This window comes from Micropterus salmoides, unplaced genomic scaffold (genome assembly GCF_014851395.1).
Source record: "Micropterus salmoides isolate LMB-PRFRI ecotype aquatic unplaced genomic scaffold, ASM1485139v1 Ms_hic_scaffold_19, whole genome shotgun sequence".
NCBI lineage: Eukaryota > Metazoa > Chordata > Actinopteri > Centrarchiformes > Centrarchidae > Micropterus > Micropterus salmoides.
Window position 1 is genome coordinate 15,677,171 of NW_024041039.1, and position 20,134 is coordinate 15,697,304.

Below are 20,134 nucleotides of genomic sequence, written 5' to 3' on the forward strand. Positions count from 1 at the left end.
TTACAGACAGGGATTAAGCCTTGTGGTTTCCCAGTGTAAGACTTAATCCTTTTCCAAAAAAACTGGGCATGTGAGTTATGTCTGACAGGAAGAACATACGCTGTAACAGTAGTGTATACATACAGTAACAATACAGCAGATATACAGTATGTACACAGTTGTTAGATGCTGTAAAGGAGACCATTCTGTCCACTGAACAGGATTAAGGCAAGTTCACAAGTTTCCTGGTATGAGGGTAACTACTGTTCAGTACAACCTTAGATTTCATCGTCTCATTTTGATACAAAAATAAGACAAATTCCAGTATCACTAAAAACCTTAGAGTAGTGTTTAATCATTTCTACTGAATGTGTACATATTTTTGTTGTACATTTCACCTGGTAAGGTATTGTGATATATATATATATATATATATATATATATATATATATATATATATATATATATATTATTCCAACAAACAAAATAAGGGTTTTAAAATTTCAGATTAACAAGTGTGAAATCTAGTATCAAGAAGTAACTCTTGCAGTCTGAATTTTGTGTCTTGCTATAAATAGAACATAGCATTTGAATAAAAGCCATTTTTTTAAATAGCTCTTTTTTTAGCCAATTACAGATAATGTCCCTATGTGAAACAATTTAGCTGGAAATGAATGTGCATTTCCATCTTATTTATATGCATTATACAGCATGCATTCTGATTAAGTGAAAATAGCGAATGAACACAGCTTTTACTGCTTGCCGTCAGCAGGGTCCACTATACATAATGGATAAACTTCCCCCTCTCAAACATTGGTAATTAAGTCACCCCATTAAACACGCTTTAGTCCATTATCCTTACTGTATATATTAGAGCAGAAATCAATGGTCTTTTGCTGGTTTTACTAACAGTACTTAACACCAAAAAAAGGAGCAAATAGCACAGTACGTTCATGGAACCGGGTCTATGTTTGTATTTCTTAGACAAACGTGGTTTTATCCCGGTGGCTCTAATTATCATCACTGAAACGAAAACATACTGAATAGCTGGTCTCAGGTAGCTACACCATTGCATGACATACAATATAAAAAAGTGTTGCAGACTGCATGAAACGTGCCTTGGCTAAGAGATACATAAAACAACAACATCTTAATACCCCATCAAACCGAGTATGTGTTGCAGGGAGTTTTTGAGACATACAGTACCGTAAGTTAGGAATCATCATTATCATCATCATCATGCATAAAATGAATTTCTCCGCTCAATTCAGCAGGGTACCGTAGAGCTGTGCTTTGGTCAAACTGTCCTTCCTCGTCAGTCCCGTACTGCCAAATTTTTGGTATCTTGGAGAGGTCTTCTTTGGGAGTGCGGGGCCGACACTGACAGCGGAACTGGAGCTTGGGCGAGGCCGGACGCAGGTCGGGGGCTGGGGTAGTGTTGAAGACTTGAGGCTTCGAGGGAGCTTTGGTGTAAGGACTCGCCCGAGCTGTCTGCACTCAGATTTGCGTAGTCTTTCTTGGCACTGCTTGCTGCCGTTGCTCCCCCACCGCTCTCTTTCTCTTTCGAGCTCCCTGAGAGGAACAGACTGCACTCGGAGTCCTGACTGTCATCCTTGGCTCTATACAGCACAGGCGTTTTCTCCTGCTTACGATGCTCCATAGGTTTCGAACTGCGGCTGGGTGAAGGAGGACCCGCTGCAAAACACTGGTCCAGCACGCGGCTGTGGAAGACGTCATCTCCTTCTTGGAAGCTGCTGTAGAGAGACCCCTTGACCTTACTGGAGGGGCCCATGGCAAAGTGGCGCTCAGAGAAACTGTACGGAGAGACCCGTCCTGTGATGTTCTGGTAGGAAGATGAGAACGTGTTGATATCTTCCACGCTGAGCTGTCTCCAGCGGCTGCTTAGGTCATCATCCGGGATCTGGATGTCACCTCGGCTGTCCTGAGCTCCCCCACGAGCCTGGCCCAGTCCAGTTGTGGACCCCATGCTGTGAGAGGAGGCTAGACGGGGGGTGCTGGAATGGTATGGTTCACTAAAGCACGAAGCCGTCCTTGTGTATGCTGGTGAGGTGCCCTTTTGAGGGCTCCTGGGGGCCACCATATGCTGGATGCTGAGGGACTTGGGGAAGCTTGGGCTGTCTTTTTCATAAGACGACATGCTTTTGCGCCCATAGTCCCCACTGCCACTATCTCGCCAGTCCATATAGAGACCCTGGTGGGAAGAGGATAGGGTGCTGCTGGCAGTGCGCGCACAACTACCACTAACTCCTCCCTTCTCGTCCGATGCAAGGCTGAAGCTAGAGTAGGAACTGGAGGCAGGGAGGCTACCGGCGCCAAACTCATCGTGGTGGTGGAAGGAGGATGGAGGCTCATGATGGGAGAAACTTGCAGAGTGGTAGGCATCTTCATCGGGGTTGCTGTCAGTGGAGTTCTGGGCATGAAGCTGGAGCAGGCTGGTGCCGTGGAGGTCGACGCTCTGCCTGCGCTCTGTATCTTGCCATCGTTCAGGGCAATAGAGGGCCGTATCGCTGCAGTACAGGTCGGAGGTCTTATACGCAATGCGGCGGTTCAGGTGATCAGTGCTTCCTGTTCCTGTAAGAAAGTCTACATCCTGTGGCTGGGGACTGGGGGAGCGTGTTACAGGGCAACTGTTTCCTGGTTCTGGCTTTTCCAGGACCTTGCCAATTATGGCTGTGGGCACGGCGTCGGAGTAATTGGAGTGGCACATTGCCATGGTGGCTCCGCTACCCCGATTATGTTTCTCCATGTGGGAACTGATACGTTCCTGGAAATCCAGCGGCAGCTAAGACGAAGGAAGACAGACATGCAAAAAGACAAAATTAAAGGAAACTTCTACGCAGATGATTTTTGTCATCACTGTGACAGATCTCTCGAAAAAATTAAGAATTCCTCAACAGCATTTTTAAATTATTTATATTATCAACTTGAATCTCTTCCTCAAACATATGTTTTGCTTTCTGTGTCTGCACTGATGGTATTTTTAGAGCCATTCCTAAAGGATTTAAATCTATAGTTCTGGCTTAAAAAGTAATTCATTCTCACAAACTCTCACAGTCCAGACCAGTGTGTGTATTTCAGGGGAATTGCTCTATTTGCCCCCTCTAATGAACTTGTCAGAAAATTGCTGACCACAAGCTTTATTTATTTATTTTATTTGTTTTCCCTTTCTCGCAACACAATCCTGCTTTATATTCTACAAATGTTTCTGTTTACTTATCTCAACTTTGTCATTCCATAAAAAGTGAAGTAATAGAATATATTTTTGGACATACACATATATATATTTCGTCTTTCCAAAAAAAACCCTAAATATCCTTTTCGCTCCATCTGTTTGTCCGTCTCTCTTTTTCTTCCTCTCTTGTTCTTACTGTCACACTCACAGACACATAATCTGTGTGATTGGCTCACGTTTGAGAAAACTGTTCCTGTCAATTACAGACTGGTTCTTTGTGCCTGTTAAAGCTGGTTAGGGTCAGTTCCTGCCGGTTCTCTCCTTTCTCCTCATCTTTCTCCTCTTGCTCCATGGCCTTCTCAACCAAAAAGCCCTCATTCCCTCTCTTTTCACTCTTTTTCTCAGTGTGTCTTTATTCTGTCTACCATCAAACAGATATCAGTTCCACAGGGAACAACTTAGATTCAAATTAAACCACTGCTCTGGGTCTCCAGCTGGGAATAGAAAAAAAGATAAATCACTGACTTGGCTTTGTTAAGAAATAGAAGCTCGCCTTGGCATAAAATAACCTGCATCTATTAAGTCAGGATATTTTTAGCAGCAGCTGTCTCTCCCAGAGGGAATAAAGATGGAAAGTAGGTGAGGCTGTGAGGTGGGTGTGGGGGGGAGAACATGATAATAAACAGTGTGTGTGCTCCAAGTAAGCTAGCTCAGCATTAGCTGCTATCTGAGGCAAATCTTAATTAAGAGTCACACAGTGTTGCAGTGTTAATCCACGTGACAGGATATGTCTACAGGTCTTGCTCCATTTATTGAGATAAGTGTTTTAATGGTGTATGATGGAACTGGCACTTGTTATTTTAGTCACAATTCACAGCCACTCTGTAAAAGCCATTTCCTCAAAACATTTGGAAGTGATTTCACATTGAGACTAACTTCTAAAAAAAGAAGAAAAAACACATTCTTTCCCCAGCAAAAGAAATGTTTAATTCATTAGAGATAGAATTCACCATGTTTCTCTCAATTGACCATTTCCTGACCCTCTCCCTCCTTAGTTACTGCGACTGTTACCTGTTAAAGAGGTGGTATTATGCTCATTTTCAGGTTAAAAATCCTATTTTGGGGTTGTACCAGAACAGGTTTACATGGTTTAATTTTCAAAAAACACCATAGTTTTTGTCTGCACATTGCTGCAGCTCCTCCTTTCACCCTGTGTTGAACACTTCGCTTTAGCTACGGAGTGATACATCTTTTCTCTAAATGATCTTTGTTGGGAGTAGCACATGCGCAGTTCCTAGTTAAGGACTACTAGCCAATCAGAAGCAGAGAAGGCCAGGTCAGTGAGAAGCCGGCTTCGGTTCAGTTGTACATGTTGCTGACCAGCCTGGCAACATGGACTGGAGCAAGAGTTTCGGAGTGGTGAGTTATTAAGCTGTAACAAAATTATCTTTCATCCATAAAGTTTTACCTGAGCTCTGTCTCTACATCACAGTAATTGCTACATCACATTGACTGCCTGGAGCGTAGCTAATGTTTGGAATGGAGAGGAGAGGTGTGTGCTGCAGCTCAGTGTTTTTCCACCGGTGTTTTGAGGCCATGTGGGAGTAGCCTTGGCAAGTGTTATGACGGGCATTTAGCTTTCATCCCTGTGACATCACAGGGATGAAAGGGAAACAGCTGGACTACAAACAAGCTGTTTTCAAGCAGTTCAGAGCAGAGTTTTCTGTGGGAGATGGGAACTCCCTTTGGCCTGGATGGGCTTTTTCACTTTGCAAACCTATTACATGCACAAAAAAGGTATATAACTTAATAAAGAAGAGGGAAAAAGCCAAAAAGCATAATACCGCCTCTTTAACACTTTGCGTTTTCACCATTCAGGATGCAATCATAACAGTGGCAGATTGACCACCCACAAAAATGGGTCCTCAATTTCACACAGGAGTAAACAGCAGCTCTCATTTCTAGCTTGTGGATTTTGTCAGTTAAAAAGACACTGTTTCAAATTTCAAACAGGCATTGCTAGCTAGCATAAGCTAATGCTGACGCTAAAACCTTTTAATGTTTCCAGGTGACTTGCTTTACAACCAGAATTGAGGATTCTGTAGTTGATAGTTCTATTTTCCGTTTCCGGTGCTTGTGTGTTGGTAGCGTGTTGTGCTGCTCTCGCTAAATTCCAGTTACATTTGTTAGATTACAGCAGCCAACTGTCCGCTAAACACTTACTCTTACAGTAATTTTGCCTAAGCACTCACAGTTCTTTCCATCTTTTGGTGACTGCTGTTCAATCTCATAGTTGTTCAAAAGTTGTAGCTAACGCTACAGTACTTTAGCTTAGCTGTTAGCAACTTTAGCTCAGCAGCTAGCGATGGCTTCTCCTGCTCGGTGTGTCAGTTGTCAGTATGTTCAGTTACTCCTCTGCCTCCTTTAGCGGTAATGGTACGTGTAATAAGTGTAGTTTATTTTTAGACATGGAGGCGAGGCTCAGTGATTTAGAAGTCTGGCTCCGCACCTTGGAAGATCTGAGTTAGCCTGTGGTAGCTGTCCCCCGGCATCTCCTGTGCAGCCAGGAAGTCCGAAGGAGGAATAGTCGTAAGCATTCAAAGCCCACGGGGCACCATCAACCTGTTCACGTTTCTAACAGATTTTCCCCACTCAGCGACACACCTGCTGAGAAACCAACTCTGATCATTGGCAGCTCCATTTTGAGAAACATGAAGTTAGCGAAGCCAACGGCCATAATTAAGTGCATCCCTGGGGCCAGAGCGGGCGACATTGGGTCTTACTTGAAACTGCTGGCTAAGGATAAACGTAAATACAGTAAGATTGTTATTCACGTCGGCGGTAATGACTCCCGGTTACGCCAATCGGAGGTCACTAAGATTAATGTTGAGTCGGTGTGTACATATGCAAAAACAATGTCGGACACCGTAGTTTTCTCTGGACCCCTGCCAAATCTTACCAATGATGACATGTATAGCCGCATGTCGTCATTCCGCCGCTGGTTGTCGAGGTGGTGTCCACAGCAAACGATGTGGGCTTTGTAGATCATTGGCAGACTTTCTGGGGAAGACCTGGTCTGATTCGGAGAGACGGCATCCATCCCACTGGGGAAGGAGCAGCTCTCATTTCTAGAAATCTGGCCAAGTTTATTAGCGGACCAAATCCATGACAACCCAGAGTTGAGACCAGGAGGCAGAGTCGCAGAGTCAGCAGTCTAAGTCACACTTCTCTGCTCCTCCATTACAGGAGTTACTTAGTGAAAATCCTATAGTGACGGTGTCTGCCCCCGACCATTGAAGTTATTTAAATCAAAGGTAAACAGAAGAGGAGCTGTGCATAAAAACCTCATAAAAATTAAAACCACAAGTGCAATAGTGCAAACTAATAGGAAAATTAAATGTGGACTCTTAAACATCAGATCTCTCTCTTCTAAAGGTGTACTAGTAAATGAACTAATATCAGATAATGATATTGATTTATTTCGTCTTACTGAAACCTGGTTGGGTGATGGAGAATATGTTAGCCTAAATGAATCCACCCCTCCCAGTCATATTAATACTCACATTCCTCGAGGCACAGGCCGAGGAGGTGGAGTTGCAGCTATCTACGACTCTAGCCTACTAATCAGCTCTAAATCTAAACTAAACTATAACTCATTTGAAAGCCTTGTTCTTAGTCTTTCACACCCAAGTTGGAAATCACTGCAACCGATTCTTTTTGTTATAGTGTACCGAGCACCTGGTCCATACTCTGAATTCTTATCTGAATTTGCAGAGTTTTTGTCAATTTTAGTCCTTAAAACGGACAGTTATTATTGTAGGGGATTTTAATATTCATGTGGATGTTGAGAATGACAGCTTCAGTACTTTTAACCACACCCTCGACCTTGTTTTGGTTTACGGTATTGAAATTGAACATTTAATAGTTTTCCCACAGAATCCCTCTTTATCTGACCACTGTTTGATAACTTTTGAGTTTGTATTGCTGAACTACACGCCATTGGGCAAAGATTTTTGTACAAGACGTCTGTCTGATAGTGCTGTAGCTAAATTTAAGGATGCGATTCCATCAGCTCTAAATTCATTATCAAGTCACAAAGTAATGGAGGACTCCTATGCTAATTTCAGTCCCTCCCAAATCAATCATCTTGTTGATAGTGGTGCAGGTTCGCTGCAAATGACACTCAACTCTGTAGCCCCTCTAAAAAAGAAAATAATAAAACAAAGACGGTTAGCTCCATGGTATAATACTGAAACTTGCCAATTAAAGCAAATATCGTGGAAACTGGAGGAATTGGCGTTTCCAAACTGGAAAATTCTCGTTTAATTTGGCAAGATAGTCTTAAAACTTATAGGAACGTCCTCCGTAATGCCAGAGCAGCGTACTACTCGTCATTAATAGAGGAAAATAGGAACAACCCCAGGTTTCTGTTCAGCACTGTAGCCAGGCTGACAGAGAGTCACAGCTCTATTGAGCCAAGTATTCCCTTAGCTCTCAGTAGTTACGACTTCATGAGCGTCTTTAATGATAAAATTCTAACTATTAGAAACAAAATTCACCAAGACCTGCCCTTAACTGGCACCGACATATCTCTAAACTCAGGAACCTTAGAAACAGCTGTAGAACCAGATATATGTTTAGACTGTTTTGCTTCCCTCAATCTTTACCAACTAACTTCAGTAATTTCTTCATCTAAACCATCAACCTGCCTCTTGGACCCCATCCCGACTAGGCTGCTTAAAGAAGTTTTACCCTTAGTTAGCACTTCTGTACTAGATATGATCAATCTATCTCTATCAACAGGCTATGTACCACAGTACTTTAAAGTAGCTGTAATTAAACCTCTTCTGAAAAAGCCCAAACTTGATCCGGATGTTTTAGCCAACTATAGACCTATATCTAATCTTCCATTTCTCTCTAAGATCACGGAGAAAGCAGTTGCTAAACAGCTGTGTGACTTTCTACAGAGCAATAGTTTATTTGAGGATTTTCAGTCAGGATTTAGAGTTCATCATAGCACAGAGACAGCACTGGTGAAAATTACTAACGACCTCCTTATTGCATCAGACAAAGGACTTGTCTCTGTACTGGTTTTATTAGATCTTAGTGCTGCATTTGATACCATTGACCATCAGATCCTATTACAGAGACTGGAACATTTCATTGGCATTAAAGGAACCACTCTAAGCTGGTTTAAGTCCTATTTATCAAATCGATTTCGTTTGTACATGTTAACGATGAGTCCTCCATGCACACCAAAGTTAGTCATGGAGTTCCTCAAGGATCTGTCCTCGGATCAAACCTCTTCAATTTATATATGCTTCCCTTAGGCAATATTATCAGGAAATATTCCATAAACTTTTATTGTTATGCAGATGATACTCAGTTATATCTATCGATCAAGCCAGATGAAACTCATCAGTTAGCTAAACTTCAAATGTGCCTTCAGGATGTTAAAACCTGGTGACCTGTAATTTTCTAATGTTAAACTCAGATAAAACTGAAGTTTTTGTTCTGGGGCCTAAGCACCTCCGTGACACATTATCTAAAGATATAGTTTCCCTTGATGGCATCGCCCTGGCCTCCAGCACGACTGTGAGGAATCTTGGAGTTATCTTTGATCAGGACATGTCGTTTAAGTCTCACATTAAGCAAATTTCAAGGACTGCCTTTTTTCACCTACGTAATATTGCGAAAATCAGGAATATTCTGTCTAAAAATGATGCAGAAAAACTAGTCCATGCATTTGTTACTTCTAGGCTGGATTACTGCAATTCTTTATTATCAGGCTGCTCGAAAAAGTCCATTAAGACTCTTCAGCTAATCCAGAATGCTGCAGCACGTGTTCTGACAGGAACCAGGGAAAAGAGATCACATTTCTCCTGTCTTAGCTTCTCTGCATTGGCTCCAGTAAATAGATAATAATAAATAAATAAAAAAATAGAATTTATAATCTTCTTACCTACAAAGCTCTTAATGGTCAGGCACCATCTTATCTTAAAGAGCTCATAGTACCTTACTACCCCACCAGAGCACTGCGCTCCCAGAATGCAGGGTTTCTTGTGGTTCCTAGAGTCTCCAAAAGTAGACTAGGAGCCAGAGTGTTCAGCTATCAAGCTCCTCTCCTGTGGAACCAGGTTCCAGTTTGGGATCAGGAGGCAGACACCATCTCCACATTTAAGAGTAGGCTTCAGACTTTCCTCTTTGATAAAGCTTATAGTTAGGGCTGGCTCAGGTGAGTCCTGAACCATCCCTTAGTTATGCTGCTATAGGCCTAGACTGCCAGGGGATTTCCTATGATGCACTGAGCTCCTCTCTCCTCTACTTTCTCTCCCTCTGTATGCAACCTCATCCCATTATTGCATGTTACTAACACAACTTCTCCCCTTTCCGGTAGTCTTGTGCTTTCTTGTCCCTCTCCTCTCTCCTCCTATCACTTCCTGCAGGTGTTTCTGGCTCTGGAGCTGAGGAGTCTGGATCTGTGGCTGCGGGTCACCTGCTGCTCCCGTGTTCCTGCTCGACACCCTCTGCTACAACAATTATTGTTACTAGTCCTATTGTTATTATTGTTATTATAATCATTAACATTACGATTATTATCATTAACACTACTATACATATCTATACCATTTTTCATTTAGTCTATAGCAACATCACCTTTACTGTCTGTACCTCTGTGTGTATATTATGTAGGCTGCTCTCCCTCCCTCTCTCTCTTCTTCCATCCCCCTCTCTCTTCTTCCACCCCCTCTCCCCTCTCTCTCTCTCTCTCCTTCACCCCCAACCGGTCGAGGCAGATGGCCGCCCACCCTGAGCCATGGTTCTGCTCGAGGTTTCTGCCTCTTAAAAGGAAGTTTTTCGTTACCTCTGTCGCCTAGTGCTTGCTCTTGGTGGGAATTGTTGGGCTTCTGTAAATAACATCATAGAGTACGGTCTAGACCTGCTCTTTTATGAAAAGCGCTGTGAGATAACTGTTGTTGTGACTGTTGTTGTGATTTTCATAAAGAGATAGTTATCCATAGTATCACAGTACAGTATTATTTATTTCAGCTTATGAAGGTTAATATGTTAGCAGATTATGTTAACAAACTAAAGACAGATATTGCTGTATAACGGACATCACTGAGTCAGTTTGCTGACTTTATGACTATTCTCTTCTTGTGCTAGCATTACACTGTAATGTAACATTTACTCTTATTCTATAATTATCATTGTGGCCACAGTAACATAGGCTTGCTTTAAGCTAGTGAGTCCGTAGTACTGAGTATCGAAAACTGTCAAGTATTGAACTTGGATTTTGAACACTTGGACAGTTTCTTGGCTTGTTTGTGTATTCTTTGATCAGATCTTTCCTGATTAAAATCAGGCAGCCTTTCTAACTTTAGGCTAGATTTCATTTTGTTTTTATTTATTTATTTTATTTAAAGAGTGTGAAATATTTTATTAAATTTTGTTATTTATTACTTTTTTGTTTCAGTATTTGGATATATCCAGTCTAAACATTCTGGAATAAGCTTGAAAAATACTCACCATGAGAAAATGTAAGTTTGCTAAAACCCCTGAATTCCCAGAAAAGCTACAGAGCATGTAACCTCAGTATCCTTAATGCTCGCTACAGCCCTGATCAAGCTGCTTGATTTCGACACTTTTCATCCTTCTGCTATTGAGGAGGAGTAAACTAATAATTAATCTAGTCTTATTTGGAATGTAATTTAACCAAATGTAAAATCTTTGAGCATTTCTTCTTAAATGTTTTAAAGCCAGCAAACCCTTTTGTTATTTTTGCAAATTTGAACTGACAGATTGATGCAGTTGTATAGCAGTGGTGTTGTGGAGCTCACCTCAGACATCTTGTGTGCTCTGTAGGGAGACTTGGAGCACTGCAGCAGCTGAGCTGCCAGGTTGCAGTCTTTCCTGTACAGGTCCTGTAAGAAGCAGAAAAACGAATCCCAGTCACTAAATTCATGCTTTTCTTGTTCATTATGGCCACCTGATGGTTGAAGTAAGCTTTTGACTAAGGATATTTTCAAACACCCTCAGGAAAAAATACGTAACCCGCCTTATAATTGTAGTTGAATTATTTTTTAAATTTAGCAAATTTTACTAACTTGGTGGTAATAATTATACAGTTATGTACAACTAATCTAAAAATAAAATATATTTACTATTTAGGAGGTATTTATGAATTAATTATGGTTCATGGGGAAACAAAACTAGGACTCTGGCATGACTGAGGTAACAATAATTTCCACTGGAAAATTAGGATTAATAGCCCACTGGATTAGGCAATTCATTGATTTAGTGACCTGTCAAATCAACTGAACAAATTCATCCATTGAAGTTAGAAGAGTTTAATTAGCACAGATTTTTCACCTTGGCTATATTATTTTACCAGGTTGCCATCAGGGGTTTGCACGATCTTAATAACACCACTGAACATTTTCATTTGTAATATATCTTGTATCTGCACAGTACACTCTGTGCTAATTATTTTTTCGACTTGTGTGAAACAGTGCATTCACTTATCTGCACCTTCCAGCCTAGGGAAACTAGTACAGCATAATTTATCTCTTTTTCTGTGCTTCTGTACTATTTCAGAGCAGAGTGAGGGTGATGCTTGGTTCAGTTGTTTTGTATGTTTATGGATGCAAGTGTTTGTGTGGGTGGTTAGCTTGTGTAGCTCACTTGCTTGTCCTCTCCCTCCTCTGTGAAATCCATCTACCCGTAAAGGTCAGTTCTTGCTGCACTGTAGCCTCTCTGTGCCTCCATCACACCACAGCCCCGACAATACTTACCATAACATCAAAGGTTTCTCTTTGACAGTTTCAACTCCCCCACTAGTTAACAGGGAATACTTTTTCAGTCAATCTTTTCATTTTATCGCCAGGGGACATTTGGGCTCCTTTTTGTGGATAGTTCAAATAGACCTTTGAGACCCAGGGTTGTCTTAGTTAACGTGAGTTATGTTTCTCGCAGGAATGTCAGCCACCAGCGGGGTGGTGAGCCCGCTGGTGGCTGACATTCCTGCTGTGAAAAGTATCCAGATCATCTTTTCCAAAGCGGGTGTAAACTGTTCTGCAAAATATGCAATTTTATAGTCCATCATAAAAAGAAATCATCTATTGACAAACACTTTGCTACCGCTAAACATACATGGAGAGAATGTCAGATAAGTCAAATCACTGTGACACAGGCTGTCGTACACCGGTCAAGTGCAAGTGCTGAAAGAATCACGGTAAGTCGGTTTAAATATACATGGTTAGGGTTAGGCTTGCGAAATCCTGGAGGGACTGTGTAATTATTCAACTATACCAAAATAAAAAAAAAAATCAAATCTACTTTTGCAATTTTCACTTATTCATTCAATTTCATCTAAAAGCCGAAGAACATAGCAGTTGTGTAGGAAAGCTGCCGCAAAATCGCAAAAATCAGGCATTTTAGGCTGAAACAATCACAAAAAAGGCCCTCAAAATCCTGGAGGGACTGAGTTATGACAGTTTCTTGTGGCTTTGTATAAAACTGGTATTCGTGCAATCCATGCTTACTAGTATAACTAGTAAGATTATGAGACCATGGACCCCTTGGCACCCATATGCTCCAATGTAGAAGGGATGGGAGGCCCTCTACAATACAAGACCTAGACTGAGAGACGAGATTGAATGGTTTTATCACTTAAGAGTAATATAAATGCAACACTTTTTATTCAATATGGTGCATTTCTTTTTCAGTTCACAGGCATGACACATTTAAAAGGTTATTTACTTGATCCCATGTTAAAAGCAGTAAATTTAAAGCTTGCTCTCTGGAGGAAATCCCCGCCTCGCTGCTAGCTCTAAATGGGACACTCATTCTCCTCCCACTCAAAATGAACCCTGACTCCAATCAGCCTGGCTGGATCTGAGGGGATTGTCAAAATATTCTATAGCTCAGAAGTGCTAAAACTGCCATAGACCTAAGAGAGAAAATCTAAACTAACCTGGAGCCCCCAGTAGGAATACCAGTAAAATCACTTCAAAGAAAGTGAGGCACCAGATTGCCACATAGCCCTGAGCTCAGATCCACGCAGCCCTGGCTCCAGATTCTGCCAGCCCTGAGGATGCCCATTGATTTCAGTATAATCACTGTAAAAACACCCAGTGGCTTAGAGTTAATTCCTCTATCTGCTGTGGCCCCTTGAAGCACAAATATCCAGGATGTTGCAGAAATACAGTGGATATGAGCCATATACAAATAGTAGGTTCACAGAAGGCTGCCAGTGTGACACAAGAAAGTGTTTCCATCAGGAAAATAAGCTTTATGAAGTCTCCCAAGCCAGCTGTTGTTTAGGTGCTAACAAGGCTGGATTACTGACCAGGCAAGGAAAGCAACCACCCCAGTGCCCCAGATCTCTGTGGCCCTGAATGCCATAGCCTACTGCTGAAGTTGTGGGCCCTGCAGGTGAAATATAATGTCCTCAACTGTAGTCGCATCACACAAAAAAGTTCAGATGCTGTACAAGTGAGCTTACATGCACAATGCTGACAGAGATGTCAGTGGGAGCCCATATTACATGTTGCAGACCGGGGTACTCACGTTGTCCTCTCTGAGTTTATTGATGGTGATTTTCGCTTCCATGAGGTGGTTGTTGAGGACAATGATTTCTCGACTGAGGGCTCTCTTTTCCTCTTCATGGTGGTGGGACTGCAGTGTGAGAGAAGTAATCGACAGGGGAGGGGGGAAAAAAGAAAAAGGATGTCAGATGGAGACCGAGTAGATGAGAAGAGGGGCAGGAAGTAAAAGGTTAGAGGAAAGAGTTGAGATAACAAGAGAAAGACGAGAGAGACAAAGTTGGAGTAGCAACAGAGGAAAAATAAGATGATAGAAGAGGGGAAGAAAAATGAGAGGAAGAGAGCCGTAAGTCACTATCAGTCTGAAGCCGGTGCCAGCAGCAGGTCTTAATTAAAAGAAGATTACACTTGCCAGCGCTTATATCATATCAATTACTCTGGAAGAGAGAGAAATAGAGGGGAAGAGTAAGAGAGAGAAAAACAATGAAACACTTGTTCTGTTTTCCATGATTACTGTCAAAGAAATGCAAAATTTTAAGCCCACGAACATTCTAGCCTAATGATGGTGATGTCTGCTGGTTGGCTGGTCTGTCTTTCTGTCTGCCCACTTTTGTCTTTAACTATTGGCTACATCGTCCTGCAATTTGGCACAGATATTCATGGTGCCCGGAGTATTATTCTTAATAATGATTTTTGGTTACCCAGAGCTCTTGTCTAGCATTTTGTAGGCTAAAATATCAACATGTACACTTGGGATTGAGGAGACAGACTGGCTGAATGAAATTTTCTCTGCATAGACTTGTTCCTCAGAGGATGAACCATTTCTTCAAGCTTTCCTCTAGAATCGCCCTCTAGTCAAAAAGTCAATATTACCAGCAAGGTGTCTTTTAGCCTAATAAATAGACTTCCACGGAATCAGGTGTGCATATTCATGTTCCCAAGAAGATATACCCATTTGATTTCAAGCCACTATGTCCATATTGGATGAATCTGCACCTCACGATTTATGTCCAGTGCCACTGCAGGAAGTAGTGTGTGGGAGACTGGACGGACTGCTTCGAGGCCAATAAAGACATCACTAGCTAGTTATCGGTAGTCTTGCTAACCTGTCTACCACACAACAAAATTGTACATGAAAAAGTATTAACACTGTACATCACAGGAAGAAAAGACAAAGCTTGTTAATAGATTAGCTCGCTAGTTAAACTTTTGTCTTTCCCATTAAATTCCCATGATAATTTTGCATATGACTCAAACACATGTAAGTTTCCAATAATATATGTTCTCAAATGTTTAGGCTTTTCTTAAAATGTAATTTATTCTTCAGCATGAGAACCACAATGTCTTTACATGACCATTTTGTCGCAATAAACTGACAGATCTACAGTCCTATAGGTGCTCAGAATCAGTCATATTCATGGCAAATGACATGATACATTGTAAGCTGCAGATAACATTGCAGCCTCCAGGGGCCAGCAGTGAGTTCTGTTGGTTAAGAAATTTGTATTTAATTTTTCTCATGCTCTCTCTCGCTTTCTCTCTCTCTCTCTCACACACACACACACATAATTGTTAAACCTGCCACACAGCAGCAGCTGACAAATGATACAGCTCTGAGCACTCACTTGGCCTCCCACCCTCCTCTCTTCTAATCTCTCAATGGCGGTGATTGTTTTGAAATACAGGGGTGCAGAGCCAATCTAATAGGTGGCAATTAATGTCAGTTTAAGCAATAGGCCAGCATTGATATTCAAATCCAATTCTGTTAGGGTCTCATTAATCTGCTTTTGAGACATGCAGCTCCATGGCACTCTTTCTCTAGCTCATTACTCTGGATTTCTATTCATATTTTGCGATGCTGACTGTGTGGATGACCACATTGGGCATTTTAAAGCTCAGATATGTATTTGCACCCTGTTCTGTCTTTGTTAAAAGTATGTTTTATTGGATCAAAGACAAATTCTCACTCAGATGTTAATATACACAATAGGATTGTATCTTAATACAGCGCTGCTTTTGGTCTCATGCCTTCTAAATACAGAAGTGATGTAAATCCTTAAAAAACTGTAAACCACTTGTATCTTTTAACCTTCTGTAGCCTGGATGATGAATTTAAGAAAACTACTTATGTTGAGGCATTATATGTCATAAAGGCAACATGACATTGGACTTCAATGTTTTAAAGATAACTTACAGAGATAACTTACAAAGAAATCCACAGAGGAGACGACGCATTCACTATCACTTGTGTTGCAACAGATCTTTTGTATGTAAGTAGAGTAATACATATACAATAGTGCAAAAAAATACAGCTCCTTTTCCTGAGAAATTAGTAGAAAATACTGTAATACAAGTAAAGAAGGTCCTGTGTTAAAGATCTTACTTAAACCTGCATTGGGCGATTTTTTTGGCCACTTGGGGGGCAGTAAAGTTGATGATACACGCAGCAACTTTTAGAGCAATGGTGCTGAGCAATGTTGCCGTCAATGGTAATGAGTAAAGATTACTACCATAATCCCCTTTCCCCACCACTCCGCCATCCGCCCCGCACCGCATTGCCGCCAGTTGTTCAAAAAATAGTCGGACTTGCCACTAGCAAGATTGCTCAAAAAGTTGCCCCGTGTATCATCAGCTTAAGAGTTTATACATAACTTGATTATCACGTTATTAAGTTGGTATCACGCTGAAGTGCTAGCAACTAGTTGTCTATTTATGTGTCCAGCAGAGAGAAACATTATCATTCATTTTGAGTTTGTTTTATGTCAACTGGACGAATCTAAGTCCAATATTCACTCTCCTAACTCTGTTTTTGGTCTGAGGGAAATGTATGGCTCTTTGGCTGTTAAATGTGCCAGTATGCTATCAGCTATGCTATATCAGCACTTAGACATTAACTGTGTCTGTACGCTGGTGCTGAGCAGGTAGAGTAAACTGGGTTAGTCAGAGAAGCTTTTTACAGCTTTTTTCCCCCTGAAAACAACTGCTTACTGTAAAACAATACAGCTGAGCAGAACTACAAAGTTCTTATAATTATCTGTGGGCTGATCAAGACAAGCAACAATTTTCACATTACACAGTCATTTGATCCATTGTTGATGCAAAAATATTTATTACTGCTTAAAAAAAACATTTTAGCGATGTTGCAGCCTTCCTAGATTTCAGCAATTACAGTTTTTCTCAGTTGCTTAAACACTATAACTATATAATATGGGGTGGTGATGGTGCAGTGGATAAAAGGCGTGTGAACTCTGACATAAATAGCAATTGTAAGTCGCTTTGGATAAAAGTTTAGCTAAGTGAATAAATGTAAATGTAAATATAATATGAACTAAAATTTCAAAATAATAACTCCATTTTTCAAAAAGCACACCCATTTCTCTAAACTCTACACACAAATCCCTTCATTTCTCATTGCCTACACCATGTGGCCATTGAGAAAACACTAACATTCAATATTGTTCACTCAAGTAGGCATAGGTTGAACTCAATTAGCACACAGCTACCCAGGTGGAAACACAAACAGTCAAAATTGATAACACACCAATCAGAAGCTTCAGTAGATAGATAAAAGAGCCAGAGTCAGTTTATTCAGTTTTGGAACAATGGATCCAGAGAAATCTGAAGGAAGACACCGGAGAGGAAGAGAAAGAGGAAGAAGAGGAGGAAGAGCAGTAAAGGTAAAGGAAGAGAACAGTAGGAGTTGGAGGTGGAGTAGGAGGAGGTGGAGCAGGTAGAGGAGTAGGGAGAAGGGGGAGGGAAACTGAGAAGTAGCAGGGAGAGGAGGTGGAGATCAATCTCTGGGCTGTCCCAGACCAAAGACGGGACAACGGGGCAAAATAATTTGTTGTTTGGTGTGTTGTACTGTACAGTTCACTAAAGAATAAAAAATGTGCAGATGTTTACATTTGTTATTTCTTTTGCTGTGTCTATCATGTGTAGAGATACTTTGGGAGGAGAACCACAAGCAGCATTACTAATAACCAGTTTTTGTAGTATTGTTTTGAATTTCTCTCACCAGTGTGTAAAACTATGTTGTATTGTGTGTGTGTTTTTGAGGGCTTGTGTATATGTCTGAGGGCAAAGTTTGGTTTTTCAGCAAGATTGAATGGTTTTGAGGATGTGTGGGGAATTGGGTGAGAAGTTGTGGATTTGTGTTTAGAGTTTAGAGGAAAAAGAGGCATAATTTCAAGAAATGTGTTTAAGCAATCGAGAAAAACTGTAACTTTGAGTACAGTGTTATTATCACTGATAGGAATGAGGGCCACAACTACAAAATAAGACCCAAATAAATTTTAAGGACGTTGTTAATGTAAAAATATTGAGTAGTTCAGCTTTAATACTGTCTCTTTCTGCTTATTACTTTAATCCTAAATTCAGGCAGGTCCAGCTTTAATATCGGATTCTTCTCATTTCTAAATTCTTTCTTGTAAAGACTGTTTTTCAAACTTGGAGTGATGTCTGTGTATTGCCAGCTGGCACGACTTTTAGCACTGCAAAGTGTGAAAACCGTGTTGTACATTTTCAGAAATAATCTGCCACTTTGAAGCCAGAAGTAATCCCCCCCCCCCCAAACCATAGCTTCTGACTTTGATTACTTTCATATACCCAGTAATCTCTTGGATCTTCTAACATACTGATGCTCTACTTGCACATGATTAGAGGCATAATTGAGAACCAGAGTCTACCTATAGATTAAAAATGAACAGAGAGCAATCTTAATAGGCTTGAAATGATGAACATGATCTTGTACTGTACTGTGGAGAGAAGGGGGGCGCATCATTTTAATTGCAGCGTTATGGCCAGCAGAAGAATCACAGCTGTGCACACTGATTTTTGCTATCTCCTCTCTGTGTCACACTGTGTTGGATACACAGGCTGTCACCAAGGCATTCTTATCACTTGGTGCCACACATAGAAGACAGCAGCATCAAGGAAAATTAATATGCAAATTTTGACTATTATGTCTTAAGGAGATTGACCCAGTATAGGAGTAGGGATATTGTTTCTCATCAGTTCAGAGACTCACTGCCAGCTTTTTATTTTGTCTTTTGACAATAAACGTATGCAAGTTCACTCAGCAACAGGATGACCATGACATTTGAACACACATTTAAATTCAGACTTGGCTAGCAATATATAATGCAGATTTGCAATTGAATAAAACAATAACAAAACAAAACTTGTCGAGCTTGTTTCAATTATTGATCAGGGGGATTTGTTGAATTGAGTGCACCGTGTGTAAAAAGTTTAAAATGTGTCCGTTTTTCTAAGACGCCCCGAATTTGTTTTACGTATTCTGCTGAAGATTCTGCCTCCTCACTGGACAACAAATGAAGCCTAAATCCCATGAGATGCAATTACTGAAGACTGTGGTTCACAGAGGAGAGCAGAGAACTCCACTCGAGCTAAATGCAGTCTTATTTTTGTGTGTGTGTGTGTGTGTGTGTGTGTGTGTGTGTGTGTGTGTGTGCGTGCGTGTGTGTGTGTGTGCGTGCGTGCGTGGTGGGGATTTTCTCTATGCTCATTAAAAGAGGATTTTCAAATGGAGACACCACAGACTTTGGATATACAGATACCTCACATTTTCTTACACTTAGAATAAGTTTGCATTTTTATTGTTTCACCCTTCACACAACATCAGTCCATTGTCAATCCATCATCAACATCTGCTTAATTTGTTATTTTAGGGGGTCAAAGTGTTGTTGTTGTTGCTGTTGTTGTTGCAGGTGATGGAGGTGTGATCACATACTGTTTGGATACCCTTCCTTGATGTGCTAAAACACCAGAGCCAAAAATGTGTTACTGTCAAAGAAATACTTGTCAATTTCCCTAACCTGTCTGTGGCCCTGAGCCCTAAACCCACTGGTTCCTACTGAAGATGTAAATGTTACAAACTGGTCACAAAGTGTCAATCTCAAAAACTAGTTTCCTAAAACAGGTAGGCACTGTTGTTTTTAGCAAACACTACTCAAACATGAGCACAGAGTGCAATTGTAGGGAACTATTTCAGCTAGGAATTAATACACATTTGGTGCACAAGAGAGTATTTACGGCAGCAGGACAGTGCATGTGGGATTGACTCTGAATAAACCATGTTAATCATAATGAAGACACATGCCACTCAGTGCAAAGGTGTGGCTCACGATGATTTGAACAGCAAACACAAACAAAAGGCATATTTTAATAAGACAAATCAGGTTTTAGATACACAGAGAATACTTGTTAGTATGATCAACTAACTGCTAGTGTTGATCTGCTGCCAAGCAGCTTCAATCCTCCATATGTGTCTATACAGGATGCGTTCAGGCACAGTATTGAGTGTAAGTCTACCACATTTTGGCAGCGCTCACAGCCTGAAACACAATTGTTAGTAGTTAGCATGTAAAACTGAAGAAAATAGCCTAGTTTAACAAGC

General features: G+C 41.0%; 1 protein-coding gene across 1 annotated transcript in view; it reads right to left on the minus strand.

Annotated features, from left to right (window-relative positions):
- Positions 1-460: 460 nt before the first annotated feature.
- Positions 461-20,134, minus strand: part of LOC119909862 (brain-enriched guanylate kinase-associated protein) — a 36,059-nt gene continuing 16,385 nt past the window's right edge. Inside the window, 4 exon segments of the mRNA XM_038728111.1 lie at positions 461-1,396; positions 1,399-2,782; positions 11,014-11,097; positions 13,745-13,852. Of these exon segments, the coding sequence (XP_038584039.1) occupies positions 1,242-1,396; positions 1,399-2,782; positions 11,014-11,097; positions 13,745-13,852 (1,731 nt within the window). The 3' untranslated portion in view covers positions 461-1,241.